The sequence below is a fragment of the Camelus ferus genome, chromosome 12 (genome assembly GCF_009834535.1).
Source record: "Camelus ferus isolate YT-003-E chromosome 12, BCGSAC_Cfer_1.0, whole genome shotgun sequence".
Lineage (NCBI taxonomy): Eukaryota > Metazoa > Chordata > Mammalia > Artiodactyla > Camelidae > Camelus > Camelus ferus.
Window position 1 is genome coordinate 27,106,111 of NC_045707.1, and position 16,987 is coordinate 27,123,097.

At 39.8% G+C, this 16,987-nt stretch overlaps 1 protein-coding gene across 5 annotated transcripts in view; it reads right to left on the reverse strand.

Moving 5' to 3' along the window:
- Positions 1–3,270: 3,270 nt before the first annotated feature.
- Positions 3,271–16,987, reverse strand: part of TMEM117 (transmembrane protein 117) — a 441,432-nt gene continuing 427,715 nt past the window's right edge. For 3 of the 5 annotated variants that reach the window (XM_032493270.1, XM_032493272.1, XM_032493271.1), the window contains one exon: positions 4,405–5,051. In XM_032493270.1, coding sequence (XP_032349161.1) covers positions 4,405–5,051 — 647 coding nt within the window. Of the gene's footprint in view, positions 5,052–16,987 lie in introns of all 5 variants that reach the window. The other 2 variants (XM_032493269.1, XM_006190295.2) reach the window with 1 other exon arrangement.

Here is a 16,987-nt window from a genome sequence, read left to right on the forward strand (position 1 = left end):
TTTGATACGCTGGTAACCTGCTGCAGACAGACGTGGCCCTCATGTTTGTTCTTCCATCAAGGACGCTGCAGTCTCTCTGAATTGTTAAGTGTTGATTTTGTCCTCCTTGTCTCCTGCTGCCTGCTCCCCTGGCACCTAGTTTGTTTCTCTGTAGTTTGTTTCCCAGGTCCCAGGTCTCCTCTCCCGGGTTTCACCGTGTTCCCGGGGGCAGACATGGAATAACCTGAGTACTACAGTGCTCAAGAAACCAACCAGCCAACACACCTTTTGTGTAACCCCCTCAGCTGTGTTGGACGTATCTTTTGGAGTCTCCTGCCTAACAGGTCAAGGTACTGCACTCATGATAACTTCACGCTGAGGTTCCTTTTACAAAGGCCTCCTCCACTCCCTGAAGTTTTGAAGCCCAATCACACTAAATCTGCCATCTTTCCTTTCCAAGTCTTCCTCGCTGTGGCTCCCATCCACGCTCCACCATCTGCCTAACCTTCTCTTTCCGTTATAAATATCCACCTCTTTTTCCAATTATCTTCAACAAGAGTGACTTGTGAGCTGCAAATACGACATCTCAACTTCTCTAGCTGCTCAAACGAGAGTGCAGACCTAGTCCAGCCGAAATGGTCCTCAGCCAAACACTGACGGCCTCGAGTCTCTTATCTGTATTTGTGTTCAGTAACCACCACCCCATGCACACAAATGTGCTTAAAAATAAAAATAGGGCTAAATGAGGAAAGGGCCAGTTTATCTGCTGTAAAACTAATTGAGTTACTCTCCCTCCCTTCACAAAGCAGGGCTGGCTGAGAGGTCAGAGTCAGGTTCTGAGGAACAAAGCTGGAGGAAGTCGGGCCAGAAAGAATAGGAAACCACGTCATGGTCTGAGGAGGGGAAACGCCAATAAAAGCATAATACCCAGACTGGGGTTGCATTACTTAAGGGGTTCAATTTAAAATAGGGATCATTTGAGAGTGAGGAGGGATAGGTGGTAAATAATGGTGGGGCACTGAGATTTTGGCTGAATTTTGTCAGATAACACAGTTGGCTTCAAGTCATGAGCCATCACTTATAGGGGCAGCTAAGAGTGATTTATTAGCATTATCTTTCTCACGTTTTGCCCTGGGTTGGGTGGGGACCCACAGGACAGCCAAATAATGTAACAGAATTGTTCATGGAGCCTGGTGGTGACATACAATAATGGCGTTGACTCCCACCTTCAAATCTGAGTGTCATTGTTGTTTATCTATTTTACATATAGTAGCTTGTGTCTGCAAATCTTCTGTATAGCACAGGGAACTATATTCAATATCTTGTCACAACCTATAATGGAAAAGAGTATGAAAACGAATGCATGTATGTATATGTATGACTGAAACATTATGCTGTACACCAGAAATTGACACAACATTGTAAACTGACTATACTTCAATTAAAAAAAACAGAAACACTGAAAAAAAATCTGATTGTCTGTGTTGGATGACTTCTTTCCATTGTGCTGCCAGCCAGTAGGGCTATTGGACGCTGCTTGTGAAATCTGATGCTATAAAAGTGAAAGGAGATCTTGTGCCTGGCTGACTCTCAGGATTAATGAAGAAGAAATAATTCTTAATGTTTCTAGTAGGATCCACTGGTGATCTTAGATGTGCTAGAAGGTAAGTGAACATGATAAGTAGCCACGGGGGGCAGAGGATGAGATAACTGGCCATGGTTACATAATACAAATGGGCATGTGGTGCTAAGATGTATGTCTAGACATATATTACCAGGCATAAAGTCATAGTGTTTATTTAATTTCCAAATTAAACTACAAATGAAGTACTCTACAATGTCGGATCCTGAAATCATGTCAAATTAGCACAAATTCTGCCCTGCACGGAAGAAAATGCTGTAATTACTGAACAGTAGAAACATAATTGTTGAGAGTCCTTAAGTCATCACTACAATTAAGGCTTCACATTTGCTATGCTTTCTTTAGAATTTTAGTTAGTAACTTTTAAACTTTTAAAAAAAAACGACCCATCTTATGAACTCACTACACATTTTTTTAAATACCCTTGAGAGTCCAAAAGTTGTGACATCCGTAAAGCTCTGTGGAGTCAGTCTAGTGACAGCTGACTCAGGATCTGAGGCTAAGCACGAATGGATGTGATTTTGACTTTGATTTTATTTCATTTTCTAATGTTTCATTGTTACAGGTGCAAATGGAATGTGCAGTGCCCAAAAGAGGTAAAAAAGGAGGGAAACCCATGTGTAGATAAAAAAGGTCAAGATTGGTCTTTACAATTGATTACTAGAAGCCTTTGAAGGTTTGAATCTTGTTTGACTATTAAAATGTCATCCCTGGAAATTATCCCATTTGATAGTAAAGCTTATGGAAACGCTAACGACATATTCTCCTATCAGCCGGTAGCTTCTCTAGTCAGTCCCTAGAAACACATAAGCATAGTGCTCTAAGGTTGGCTGGTTGGCTTGCTCTTTTACTTCTGTTAATTAGATTCTTTCATTGAAGCATTTTTTCCCTTAAAACTCACATAAAGATTCTCAAATAATATTTTCACAAAGACAGCATACAGATAATAAACACCCTCTTTGTCAATTACCTTCCTTTTTTATTCTACAAGACAATGATTCTCAAAGTAAATAAAAATATAGTCCTAAGTGGCATTATTTACTTGTCCCAGAGCCAAAAGTTGAATGCCCCATGCTATGCAAATTTGGTAACTGCCAATGTTACCCCAAATCGGGGCCATACAGTAAGTTTCTTTGGACAGAACGGTCAATGGGTTACTATAGAGAGCTTGATCTGTGCAATTTTAGTGTCAGAGATATTTATGACTCTGAGTACCCCATGCACGGCTATTAAAGGTAAAAGAAACAGCAGGGGCATGGTTCCAATTGCTTTGTAAACAACTGTAGAAAGATGTTTTATTAAAGCTGGCTCTCAAGTGGCAGATAAATGCACAGTTCTATTATGCATGCTAAATTCCACATGCTGCAAGCTTAAAAACAGATAGATCAAAACAAGAGAGGTTTTAAAAAATCATAAAGACAAAATACAGCTATGTCAGTGTGTGACAGGAAAATAATTTTGCCTTAAAAGTGATCTTTCCCAAACCCTCAAGGAACATGTAACCACAATTTATGGAACAAAATTAAAAGCAAGTTGGGAGTGTTCCATTTCTTAGCTTGCTTGACACTGAGTTTAAAAAAAATTCACATGGGCTGTTGTTAAGATACAATTGATCTCTTCTATTAAAAACAAAAAACTACATCACATAATTACTGATGTACGATTCTGATTTATTAATGTGCGATGTTTAATTTTAAAAACCAAAAACCAAATCAAACCAAACCAAACAAAATACGCACACACAAAACAAGTCAATAGACAGATTCTTCCATGCACATCTTTTTCTACCTCACAAAGTTCCACTGCGTGATTTTTTTTTTTTTTTCACTGCATGATCTTTTTAGAGGAGTTTCCTTGCTCAGGGTTGGCATCTGTTTTTCAATTTTCACTGTCCAGAGCCATATTTACAGAAAGATGCACAGATATTGTAGACAGTAAGCTACACAACCCTCGCATGATTAAAACTTCAGTTCCTTCGTTTTCTAGGGCTTTGTGAAAATGCCAACAAATTTGAGAGTTCACCTAACTGTGCCTCTTAAACTTTGTTCCCAAAGGTGAAGGGCAGGATTTTTAATCAGGTAGCAATTTATCTTTAATTAGGAAAAGGTAATTAGGGATTATCATCTAATTGCAATTACTGGCTAGAGAAAGTCACATTTCACAAGTACTGACCCATGCTGGATTATTGTTCTCCTATTACTGAATTTTGCATCTGTATTTGTATTTGGCAGGCAGCCAATAAAAATTCAAAGGTAATCACCATGCGTGCTTCTCTGCAGTCCAGCTGTCAAAGTCACCAACTCCACTGCTGAATAAGGAACCGACACATACTTCCTGAGCCACATCTCAGATACATCAGTTTCCTGCATCAGACATCAAGGGTAGATCAGAATAATTGGATACAAAAAACCCCATGTGAAGGAGGTTAGAGAACTGTTTCACACTTCGTTTCTGGTACAGTTAAAAACAGTTTAATGTCTCAAGGCACCACTATGGTTGAACATCAGATACATGGGTAATCAGCTAATCTATTATGCTGTAAAGTCAGTAAGTAGCTTGTGCAACTGTGAAAAGCAATTTCTAGAGGACTGTTAGACAATAGGCACAGGTCATAATACAAATAGAAAACAATGAGTCCTAGAAAAAGCATGTTGAGCACCGTTGTGGCATCGTTTGTTTTTCTTTACCTAACGCTACGTAAACCTTACATTTACAAAAGGAAAGACTAACTTTTTAGAGTTACACTCAAGGTGGCTTTTTGTGCTGTCTCCAGGTACGCGGACCTAGTTCGTGGGTGTACTTTTAGAAGTCGTTGGATCTGGGTCGGCCTCTGTCGTGCTGGTCGACTCATTCAAGTGCGAGCTCAAGTTCTCCGACGTGAGGTGGGAGGACTTGTAGACGATCTCGTTGAAGTCGGACCGGATGTGCACCAAGGCGGGGTCATTCAGAGGGTCTTCCACGGAAGCCTGGGTGTTTTCTCGCGTGATTCCCATGTCCTTGCTATGTTCCGATGGGGATTTCCTTTTCATGCGTGTGTAAGTTTTGTCTTGATTCTCCATGCCTTGCTCGTTTTTCAAAAATCGTCCAAAGAACCAAATGAAAAACCCGAACCACACGAAGGCTATCAAACTTGGAACGAAAGCCAGACACTTGACATCAAGGCTTGCTCCTATGAACCTGCTGTGTAGGAACATGTCCCCCTCAACGTAAGTTTTATTAGTCTGAGGGTTAGTGTGATTGGACCTCCATTCCCAGGATAGCTTGGTTCTGTTCAAATCCTTTAGACTCTCAGAGTCCTTCACAGTATATATCTTCTGCCCTGGGCCGATATACTGTCCATATTCATGAGGCTTATAAAATATCTGGTTCTTCCACATATTAAGATCCAAAATCAAGACAAGAAAGATAATTCCATAGTTAAACCATTTACCTGCATTAAAAAAGAAATACTGTGCATTAGTCAAAGACCTATAAAACAGCAATAGGGTTTTCTCCTATAAAATGGAGATGATGGTATAATAGCATAAATTGTTAATGTTTTAGACCTGTTAACAGTTTTTTTAAGAGGGCTATGCTGCCATTAAGCGAATTGGCTGAGGGAATTCCCTAAATGGATTCTAGGCATGTGAAAATGCCTAGGGTAGATCCCAGGGCCGGTGATTTGTGATATTTACACTAACTAGATTGTCTCCTGGTTTTCTAGGCATCGCAGCTCTACTCCAATTTGGTGCCATGCAAGTTACTCTCTAGAACATTTCAATTAATATTTAAGAATGAAGTCTTAAAGAAATTCTTAGGAGAGTCCAACATATGATTGAATATCTCTCACAGTTTTATAATTATGTTTGGGAAAGAAATCATTCTGCAATGCAAACACAGCACTATATCAATTGAATTCATTTTGCTGTTTGTAGGTGACCTGTTGATTAAACCATTAGTGGGTGTGATTCAGATCAATAATCCTTGAGCATTTGTTTCGAGACTTTAAAAATAATTGCATCAAATTCCCATTGAACAGAATCCATTTATCAGGCAAATAAATATAACTAAAGCTTTCGAAGACATGATTTGGAGAGATTGTAACTACTATGATTTCTCTGTAGTATTTAAAAATCTTATGTTAATAAGATATTATTTAGACACATTATCTAGTGAAATCTTTGCATCTTTAAATGGAAAGAATGTGAATAAACTTTCAAGGGATACTAGATTCCATTATAATTTTTATTATAATTATAATAAATTGCAGGTTTTACAGTATCAACTGTATCCTAATAATACAGTAATACTCACCTCAAAGGTTTGCTATAGCAAATTATATTTTTTATAGCAAATTATATATATATATATATATATATATATATATATACACACATACAGGTTCTAAAAGCTTTAGTTATAATTATATATATTATGTCAAAATTATTTTACTTTGTATTTTAAAATGATGGTATTGAACATTATTAAGTTACTGCTTTACATGAGAGATAGGATCTTGGGCAAACTTATTAAACTAAGATTGGTAAAAATGTATTTTGCAATATGTATTCTAATAGAACCTATAGCTATATAAAAATAGAACTCTGTGAACAGTTTAGGAAAGTATTTTATCATCATCATTACACATTTTCAAACTCCTATTATGTGCAAGGTAGAAGGATTTTAATCTTGGCTGGCTCACAAACTTAGTGGCTACATGACCTTAGATTAGTTGTTTAAATTCTCTAAACTCCCATTTCTTTACATGCAGAAAATAACAGTACTTATTAAAGCTGTTAGCATTTCACGAGATTATCAGATATGAAGCACAATGCTTGGTACATAATAGGAATGCAGTAATTGTTACTATTATTATCATAAGCCCTGCCTAAGTCATGATTTTGAAGGAAGTAGCAATTCATGGGGTCTTAGGGGAAAATAAAGCAAGACAAAGAATGGTTTGGAAACTGTTATGCTTCTTTTAGTACACATTTTTATTATGCTGCAGATAAAAAGAGCATACAGAAAAAGAGCAGGTAATGTGGAAGAGAGGGGCTGAGGGGAGAGACAAGGGAAAGGATGGAGAATATTGTAGGAAAAAAAAAAATAACAGAGCAGAATGAGAGACAGGTGATATGCAAAAGTTCGGGGATTCTCATTTGCTATCAAGGAGGCACTGGTTTGTGGCTTCCAGGATAGACAGCAGCTGGGAGAGGGGCTCTGGGTGCTTGTCTGTTGTAGGAAATCCATACTTAATTCTCCTGTAAACTACATGCATCATTATGAAGCCAGATTGGATGGTGAGGGGAAGAGGTCCTCAGACTTATATGACTGCCATCACCTTCCTGACTCACAAAAGCCCCTTGAAAAAACATTTACACCCTCTCTAGGTAACTTCTATAAACTGAATAGAGCAGTCCCTCACAAAGGGGTCTCTCTTTCTAGAGGAATAAGATATCAGAAACTGAAGTTAAGCAGCATCACAGAATCGGGGAGGAAAAAGAGGAATGCTCACAGACTTTGGAGAAGGGTGATTCTCCAAGCATCCTAAAATATTTAGGAATAAACCTGACCAAGGAAGTGAAAGACTTATATGCAGAGAACTATAAAAAATTCATTAAGGAAACTAAGGGTGATTTAAAGAAATAGAAAGATAACCCATGATCTTGGATAGGAAGAATTCATATTGTTCAAATGGCCATACTTCCTACAGCAATCTACAGATTTAATGCGATCTCTATCAAATGACCCAGGACATATTTCACAGAACTAGAATAAATCATCCTAAAATTTATCTGGAATCACAAAAGACACAGAATTGCCAAAGCAATACTGAAGAAAAAGAATGAAGCTGGAGGAATAACTCTCCCAGACTTCAGACAATACTACAAAGCTACAGTATCAAAACAGCATGGTATTCGCACAAAAATACACATATGTATCAATGGAACAGAATAGACAGCCCAGAAATAACACACACACACACACACACACACACACACACACACACACGAGTGGTAGTGAATGCACAGTAGTCATACCAAAGGAATCCTGAAGACAGAAGGAGCTTTTTTTTCCATACATTCAAATGATTTTTCTACTACCTGAGTTGAATGGTGCTGGGTCAGTTTGCCCACTGAACGTTTACACTAAAGAGACACGTTATATTATTTCTCATGATATAGTGACAAAAACTGCAGGCTGGACATCGGCAGCTGGACAGCTAATACTAAAGTTTAATAATACAATCTTGGGTAACTTGTTTAACCTTTCCAGATCTCAGTAATTTTATTTCCAAACTGAAGAAACAGAATCAGATGCCTTCCAGTTCTATGATTCTGTCCTCTTCCCCCTAATCCTTCTACTTATTAACTATGTGAATTCAATTTTTTTGTTCTGTGAAATAGAGAATAATACCAATGTCACAACCTCAAAGGATTATTGTGAGAATAAAATGAGAGGTTAGATTTGAAAGTTCTCTGAAATACATTGTTTGCCAAAAATGTAGAGTAGTAACATTACTCCTGCAATTTCTGCCTTCTACTTCTTCAATCCAGATAATATTAAGATCTTAGTGATAGAACAGAGAGAGAGAGAGAAGAGGGGGTAAGGGTTTGTAACAAAGATATATCCTAAATGTTTCAGTCTGGATAAAACAGAATGAATTACTGAGCACTGACTTCAAGGGGTGGATATCACTGGACCAATTATCCAAGAGGACCCCGTGCATAGCTATATGTAAATATGCTTTGTGAATCAGCATAGTTAACAAGTTAAAAATATCAGCAATTGATTTTGTCTACAGCTTGCAGTAGCATAAGTCCGGAGGAAAGATCTTCTATATACACAAACTTTGAGGCTAAAGAACAGGAGAGAAATCCCCACCTCCCTGCTCCTCCACTCCTCAGCAGAGAGGTCATGTGGGAACGGGGACGTGCACAGGGGAGAGAACCAAGTGAGACGGGATCGCCACTGATTTATTCCCTTTTCTCTGTGGCTGTAGCATCGTCCTTCCCCTGACTGCCACAGCCACTCAAGAGAACTTGGAACTGCTGAATATAGAGGAAGTGTTTCTACTTAACTTTTCATTTGTTTCCAGCCCACCTGACATAACTTCTGGTCCATTTATCCATCCGTACAGAGGAAGGATGTTCATCTTCCTCTTTTATCCATTCTTCCATCTTACACAGTGTTTTGTTACCTTGGTAGTACTTTTTCCTCTTTAAAAAAAAATTACTTTCATTTTACGAGATGCGGCAAACCACCAAACAAAATCAGGAAGGACAACTCAACCTTAGTGTTCTTGTCTCTGAAGCGAAGGAGTTGAGCTATATAATCCTTAAGGTTTCTTCCCAGTCCTAAAAGTCTCTTTGATGAGTCTGTGAAATGAGCATCACCTAAACCTGAATGTTTTATGATGGACCAGGAACTTTAACCATGAGAGAAAAAAGATGCAATATACGATTTTCAGATGGAGAAAGCAATCCTTAAAAAAAAAGTGCATATTCTGAGAAATGCTGTTTACCATAGAAAGATACATCTAAGGCCCTGAAATGATCCACACGAAAAGGTATAGGACATAAAACCAGAGAACAGAAGTGCTTCTCCTGCCATTTCCCACGTGTGTTGCTCTGAATGTACAATCAACCGTCACGAGAGGTTTGGTATTTCGGCATTAATCACACGAGAGATTTTTGCATTTCCCCCTGTTGTTTCAACTACATAGCATAATGTAAATCAGCCAGGAGGAAGGGTAAGAATCCATGCATTCTTTCTATTAATCTCCTGGAAATGTCTCACTGTCTCCTTTAATGAGAAATCACTGCATGGTGTTGGTGGTATTACCTCTTTCTTGTGTTTTGTGCTTTAAATGAATCTTCCTGATTGTCAAAAATGAAATTATAATGGTAATTTTATCATTTTTCTTTGTGGGAGTTTATAGAATCCTGGGCTACTTAATTTTAAAAGAATTCTTCATTAAATATTACCCTCACTTAGCATAGGAAAAGACAATACTTTGGGGGAAAATGTTATCTTTTCAACTAAGGAAAAAGGCTGTAAGTGATGATATTTCCACCACATAATGAACCTTTCAAGACTCAAATATGTGATTAGAATATTTAAAAAAAAATCTCTTCCTCAGTACAGTTGCCAGCGAGCGCTGACGCTGAGCTGGGCTGTGAGCACCTTTATACTGAGTGGGTGTCACCACTCGGCCGGACTCCTGCGTCCCGTGGTCACGCTCCACAGAGCCATTGAGTATCCCTTATGGGATAACAGGAAACCATGGCCTTGAAGAAGATGAGTTTTGGATAATTAAATAATTAACATCAGGTTTGTATCGGCCATAAAAAAGAAGGGAATAATGCCATTTGCAGCAACATGGATGGATTCTAGAGATGATCCTACTAAGTGAAGTTGGTCAGACAGAGAAAGACAAGTGTCATATGATATCACTTACATGTGAAATCTTAAAAAAAAAATGACACAAATGAACTTATTTACAAAATAGAAACAGACTCACAGACACGGAAGACAAACTTACGATTGCCTAAGAGGGGAGGGGGTGAGGGGTAAATTAAGAGTCTGGGATTTGCACACACTAACTACTCTATATAAAATAGATAAACCACAAGGTCCTACTGCACAGCACAGGGAATTATATTCAATATCTTGTAATAACCTATAATGAAAAAGAATATGAAAAGAATATATATGTATGTACAGCTGAATCACTATGCTGTACACCAGAAACTAGCACAACATTGTAAACCATCTATAATTCAATAAAAAAATAAAACAAACAAAAAACCCCAGCTTGCTATAACAGGCTTCTTGACCATACTCAATGTCCTCTCATTCCAGATATGATGTGAAACGATGGTGAAAACAGGGCTCACTAAATTAGCATCTCTTTAAGTCCCCCTAGGTAATTTAGGGATACCTAAAAACTGCATTAAGTGCTTATGCCATGAGAAGACTATTTAGTAAATTGAAGATATTTACAAATAATTTATGAATTGATGAGTTACCTGAGTTAGTAAATTGTCTTCTCAAGATTAAAGCAAATGAATATAGCTTCTCAAAGTGCCTCTCTTGTCATTGTTGCTTCCTTAAGTGAGAGACCAGTCCTTAAGGACATAATCCAATATGATGAATAGAGGTAGAAGCTTGTGATGATAAAAAGAGAAGCAAAAGGTCGTGCAGTTGTACTGAATTAGATGACCACCAGACTCTGACTTTCTTGAGACTGGAAATTGTGCTAGGTTCATTTCTGTATTCCCTAGATCCTAGCTTCGTTTTAGACACATGTTAACTCAGAAAATATCCATTAATCAATAGGTAAAATCTGAGATACTGTGTCCAGAAAAATTTCAAGGAGTGAAGTTCCAGTCTTTCTAATCAAATACATGTGTCATAATGATCTGGTGAATTCCAGGATATGGCTAAATTCAGATGAAATCTGAAGAGTTGGGAAAAGCAAAATAGTCATGTCTCAAAGATTATGATTAATTACCTATTTCAAATATTTCTTCTGGCTAGAAAGACAAATCCCTGAAAAGCACGTGGGTTTTATTACAAAAATCCCCATCTCTGCATCAGTGAACCCGGGACACCTCAGTTTGGAGAGGGCAGACCAGCTTCAGGGCAGCAAGGACTGGCAGGCTACGCGCAAAGAAACCATGGCCTTGAAGAAGATGAGTTTGGGACAAATAAAAGAAATTGCTGCTTTATGTAGAAGTAAACAACGTTACCTCTTAGAGCTGTATAAATGTGCTGAAAATGGATATTGCTTCAGGAAAGGTTTAGCAAAATTCACAACTAAGAGACTAGCAAGAGGTCCTCGTGTACTTCTGATATATTCACTATCTTTGGGACTTGTCGTGGTGACCAGGATGCGTCGTATTTCCCGATAACAAGTCCCTTGCTAATTTTGCCAGACAGAATATTCTGCTGGATGGACCCCTGACCTGCCCTCACCAGAGCTTTCTATGATCTGATTGACACAGGAAGAACTCTTTAAAAAACAATCTCTGGGAATTCATTTGCCAGAAATCATGCAGCTATAGAAAGAAAACGAAGGGGTTTTACTCATTATCTTCCACATTCTCGCCAATGTAAAGCACCTGTGCCCTCACACCGCGCCGGAAACTGAAATAGAACACAGACCTACGGAGGCTTGTTTATGTCTACATTTTCCATTTTGGCCGAAAGGGTTCCCACGGGCATCATGGTACCAGCAGTGTGAATTCTCTCCTCACAGATGCACGAGCCTTCCTTCTGGCCTCTCCCCCAACCCCCTCCTAATTTACTCAGATGATGGCCACCAATGGGACACTTCCTTTGTGTGGCTGGGCTGACAGATGGCAGAGTTTCCACCGGGATCGACATTAATAGGACTCAGAGGAGCTTCCGAGGCTGAATTGAGAGGCCATTCCTCTCTTGCCTCCGGAGACTTAGTCCATCACATTTGGAATCCATCTTTGCACTCACCTTATAGGTAAAAGGGAAGAGGGCAAAAGAGATCATTACACAGCTGCATTTAGCATTTACTTTTAGGAGAAGAACAATGGACTTGGGCTAAAAGCACGGATGTGACCAAATCAGGAACCATTTATCCCCTTTATTACTGAAGTCCAAATTCCCAGAAAAAAATATTTTAACACACCCTTGGATAGAGATGATTTATTTTTATAAGCTGGAGCCCAGCTTATAAAATGAAAGCTCATACATACTGCAGCAAACCATCTGTCAAGGGGGATCCAGATGAGCTAAACAGATGCAACAATTCAACTTATTTCTGACACGCATAAATAAAACCAGCTAGGAATCGGGATTAAAAAATACTCAAATCCTAAATGCTTTTAAAATGTCAATGGGAACTCATCAGTGTCAGATAACCCTCTACATACAGAGCATTTCATTGGGAGTTTTTTTGTTGTTTTTTTTCCCCCATTCTTAGCTTCCTCCTTCTTAAGGACTCAGAACAGTAAGTAACAGCAAAGAATTCAGAGCAGTGGATAAATAATCAGAGCCCTCTCTCAGGCTACCTCAAGTTTTTGAATTAAATAGGAAAGACAGATTCTGGATGGATGAGAGGAAAAGCTGTAGGTAAAAATGGTGAGAGTTTCTTGAGTGCTTACTTCATGGCAGGCATTGTTTTAAGAGCCTTGTACATGTTAATTAACTTCAATTTCACAGCAACCCTGTGGGATAAGTAGCATTACTGCCCCCATTTTGCAGGTGAAAAAAGCCGAGCCCCAGAAGAGGGTAAGGAGCTTGACAAGGGCCATGTCACCAGCTTGCAGCAGAGCTGGAGCCCAGGCGCTGCACCTTTACGCTCCGTTGCCTCAGCATGCGCTGGACAGAGAATTGATACCTGGGGCCATGCCAGAGCCATCCTTGGCCCTGGGAGAGCCCCAGCAGTCCTGGTCCAGGCTCCTCTAGGGCAGACCAAACACAGACAGAGAAAGCCATAGACGGAACTTCCTTGGCCCTGGCTCCCACTTCTCCTGTGGCCAAGCAGATCTTTCCCCAGTCATGCTCTGCTCTGGGACCTCCTCTGTGGGCCCCGGCCCTGAACTTTCTAGCTTCTTAGCGAGCCTCCACCATGTGCCTTTTCCACTGGTTACCCGTTTCTATTGACTTGGCATTCTGCCCCTTGGCTTTTGTTTTAAGAGGTGTATGTAAAATAAACAAAAGCTAAGATGAGAGGAATTCTGACTATAGAAGATGATCCTCAGTAGCCGTGTTTCTCCAAGTGTGGTCCTCTGGCCACCTGCATGGGCGTCACGGGTGGTGCCTGAGACAATGGGAGATCCGGGGCGCCACCTCATACCTCAGGCATCCGAGGCTGGGCGTGCGGCTGATGGACCTTTTAAACAAGTTCTCCAAGTGATTTACAAACACACTAAGGTTTGAGAACCATTGACAGATACAGAGGGTTTCACACTTAATAATCCCAGGTGCGATATTCAATATCTGCTGACTGAGGAATGCACTGAAGTCTCCCTACGAAAAGCAGCAGAACTTGGAGGAGCCAATCAAGCTGGTGTTTGCAGTTCACTTAAAAATTTGTGGGCTGCTAAATACTGAGTGTATGAAATACACTCCTACCGTACGTCGCACCACATTTCAGAGATTTTTACCTGGGTTTGACCAGCAGTAGCAACCTTACAAAGTCAGATAAAGTAAAAGGGCTTTCAGAGGAGACTGGACAGCACTCCTGAGTGGCTGTGGCAACCTCTTCAGCCGATTAACAGAACAAAGAAGGCACCAGAACAAAACAAGAAAGGGAAAGTTCTGACTTTCTTTAGCCTCCAAACCTGTCACCATTTTCCTAGAAATGTTTGTCTTGGAGCTGGGGCAGCACATGATCATCTTATCTACCACGAACTGGATTCAAATCATTGATGGTGGAGCCCTTCCCTCCAAAGCCCATCTTGTTTTGAATTTAAGCCCCAGAATCCTCAAGAGCCTTCCTGGCAGGTCTGGGCACCCACTCATTCGCATGGCTCACCTCAGGGAGTCAGTCTGACCTCATCTGTGTCCTCTCAATCAGAAAGGAGCAGTTCTCAAGGGTCAGCATCCCCGAGGGGAACTTTTCCAAAGTCCCACTCCTTGGCCTTTGAGCAGACCTACTCAGTTGGAACCATTAGGAATGGGACCCAACAATCTGTATATTTATAAAGTTCCCCAGATGATATGATAACCAGCGTAATTTGGCAAAAGCTGATACCAAAGCCTTAATTACAATATATTTCCACCTTCTGGGAAGTTTTATCAATATGCCTTCTCCTTTACAAAAACTTAGCTAGTCTTTCTTCCTTTTAAGCTTTTAGAAAATAAGACTTGGTGAAACAAAGGTTTTAGTTCAAATGCACAGGAGGCTTCACCTAGAAAATAACGATGCTGAAGCTTCAGGGAATTCTGTGTGCCTGGCTCCCTTCCCAGATGCTGAATACAATTTTTCGTTGTAATTTTGTATTCATATTCTTAATGAGCATTCCAAATTGTGTAAGCTTTGGGTACCACAAAATCTGTCCCTGCCTCTGTCTAAAATGATAGCATATATTACAAGGCCATGCAAAAGAGCTTCATATTAAATATTTTTAACAGCTTTATTTTTCTATCTGGACAATGGGTTCTCTGAATCTCACCCCCCCCCCTTTTTAAACCTGATATTCTGCACTCAATCGGTATGTCTTTGACAGGGGTTCTGATATTCATTCAGAGACAATATTAGTACCATGTTGGTCTGGGACAAGAGCTGATAGCAAGAACAGATGGTCCCTGCAAAAGCCCGCCCAAAGGGATAGGATGATATCATGTGTGTGATGGCTGTTTTAGAAGTCCAGGAGGGTAGCATGCTGCAGAGATTATGTGGGGACTCTGAAACCACACTATGTGACCTGAACTCAAATTGACTGATTTACCCAGTGAATTTAATAGATGGGCCTCATCCACTTTGAATAGGAAAAGAAACCCGTTGCATCTTCCCTATTCATGAGCTCATTCTCCAATTTAGGAAGGTCGCCTCGTGCTCAAAGCAAAAACAGCCTTCAAGTTGGGAAGCAAAGGTTTTTTTTTTTTTTTTTCCCCAGTCCTCAGATGTTCACATTTTCTGTGCTTGGGCTATTTTTATTCGGCAGCACAGACGTTAGTGTGAGCACAGATTTCATCGGCAGTTTTTATTATAGCAGGTGTGGGATCCTAGGCCATTGTCCTTAAAACACACACACATTCACTACCTGCATTTGAACAGCTTGAGAACTAATGCTGTTCTTTATTTGTGATCATTCAGCTGTCTGCTTCTTGCTATAAGGAGAGAAAAAAAAAAAAAAGGGATAAAACGGAACTCCGGGAAGCCTTTTTTTCAGATGCGAATGACTGGGATGTCATGAAAGAATATTCTGATAAATCATATTCGAGCCAGTTCAAGAGCAGGACACATCTGAAAACGAGCTAATGTGAGGATGCGCAGGAGGATCACCTGAGACAAACAGGTGCTCTTCTGCAGCAGTAAGGTTTACTCAATCAAATGAGAAGTGGCCGAACTCCCTGAAGGCACATGATCTGACTGCACCATTGTTTTGATTTCAGCAGCAAACGGAGAACAAAGCACAAAGAGTATTAATGTTGGAAAAATATACTGAGCTCTATGTTGTGAAAAAGAAAGCTACTTAAACCAAGGTGGAGTGATCTACGGAGCACGGCAGAGGTAGCTAACACTCCATACCAAGGATGTGTCCTGGGCTGGACCGTGAGACCTGACATCAGAAGCGGCCACCAACTGGGGGCCTACGTTTCCCCCACTCTCCTTGACTCGGCATGGGGCCGTCCCACTAGTTCTCCCCAATAGAATGTGAGTGGAAGTGACAGGTTTCTTTTCCAGGCCAGGTGGTTGAGAAACAGGTAAGTCTTCTTAAGTCATTTTCCGCATTCTCTTTATTCCCATTTGCCCACTGGAAGTGGAAGCTGAAATAGTTAAAGCCCCCAGGAGTCTAAGTCCCAGACTGATGGTCCAGAGCTGCCACTGACCTGGAACCACCTTGCACTGTTAAGTGACTGGAATAAAACTATATTCCTGTATGCCTCTAAAATGTTACCATGTGCTTTTTTTTTTCAGCTACTAGTAAATATTTAATGAAAAATTATAACAATATCTATAGATGAATATGGAATCAAGCCCTTATGGCAAATGGGGATATTGAAAAATGTTCCATTCTGCAATCAACGTTTGCTTTCAATTTTTAAAAATCAGCCCACAGTAGCTCCCTTTCTGAGATCAGGTAGTAGTAAGCAAAGATCTTTCCTCCCATTTACCTTGGCCTGGTTTGAACTGCAAAGCCCTGTGGCATGACCCTTTGGATTATATTAACAACCAAGTCTAGGATATTTTGAACAGCTTAGGAATTATACCAAGTCAACTCCAAGTATTCAGACTGGAACTTCTCTGTTTGACTTTTCACTTACCATTTGCTTTTGTTTTTAAAAGAAGCTGCCTTCTTTATTTATTTATTTATTTAGCCAAAATAAGATTTTATTTTAAAGTCATTTGAAAGACACTGAGTAAGGAAGGAGACCTAAGACTCAATGGATGCAGATTCCAAATTCATATTCTTTCCTACCCTCACCAGTGTTCTTCCGTCATGCCAGAAAGTTGCTTTCTTTGGTAATTCCCATTTTTAGCTTCCTGGAAAAGAGATCTTTTCCCATAAGCCATCTTTTTTTTTTTTTTTTTTTTTTTTTTTGTAGAGTAGAGCTTTATTTCCAGGAAACACCATGTTAGCTGGAGAAGGGTGTTTTTTAAAAAACATCAAGGTAGATCTAATACGTTCAACAAAGTGTTGGGGGGGGGCGCTCAGCCAGAGGTGATGTGGAAAG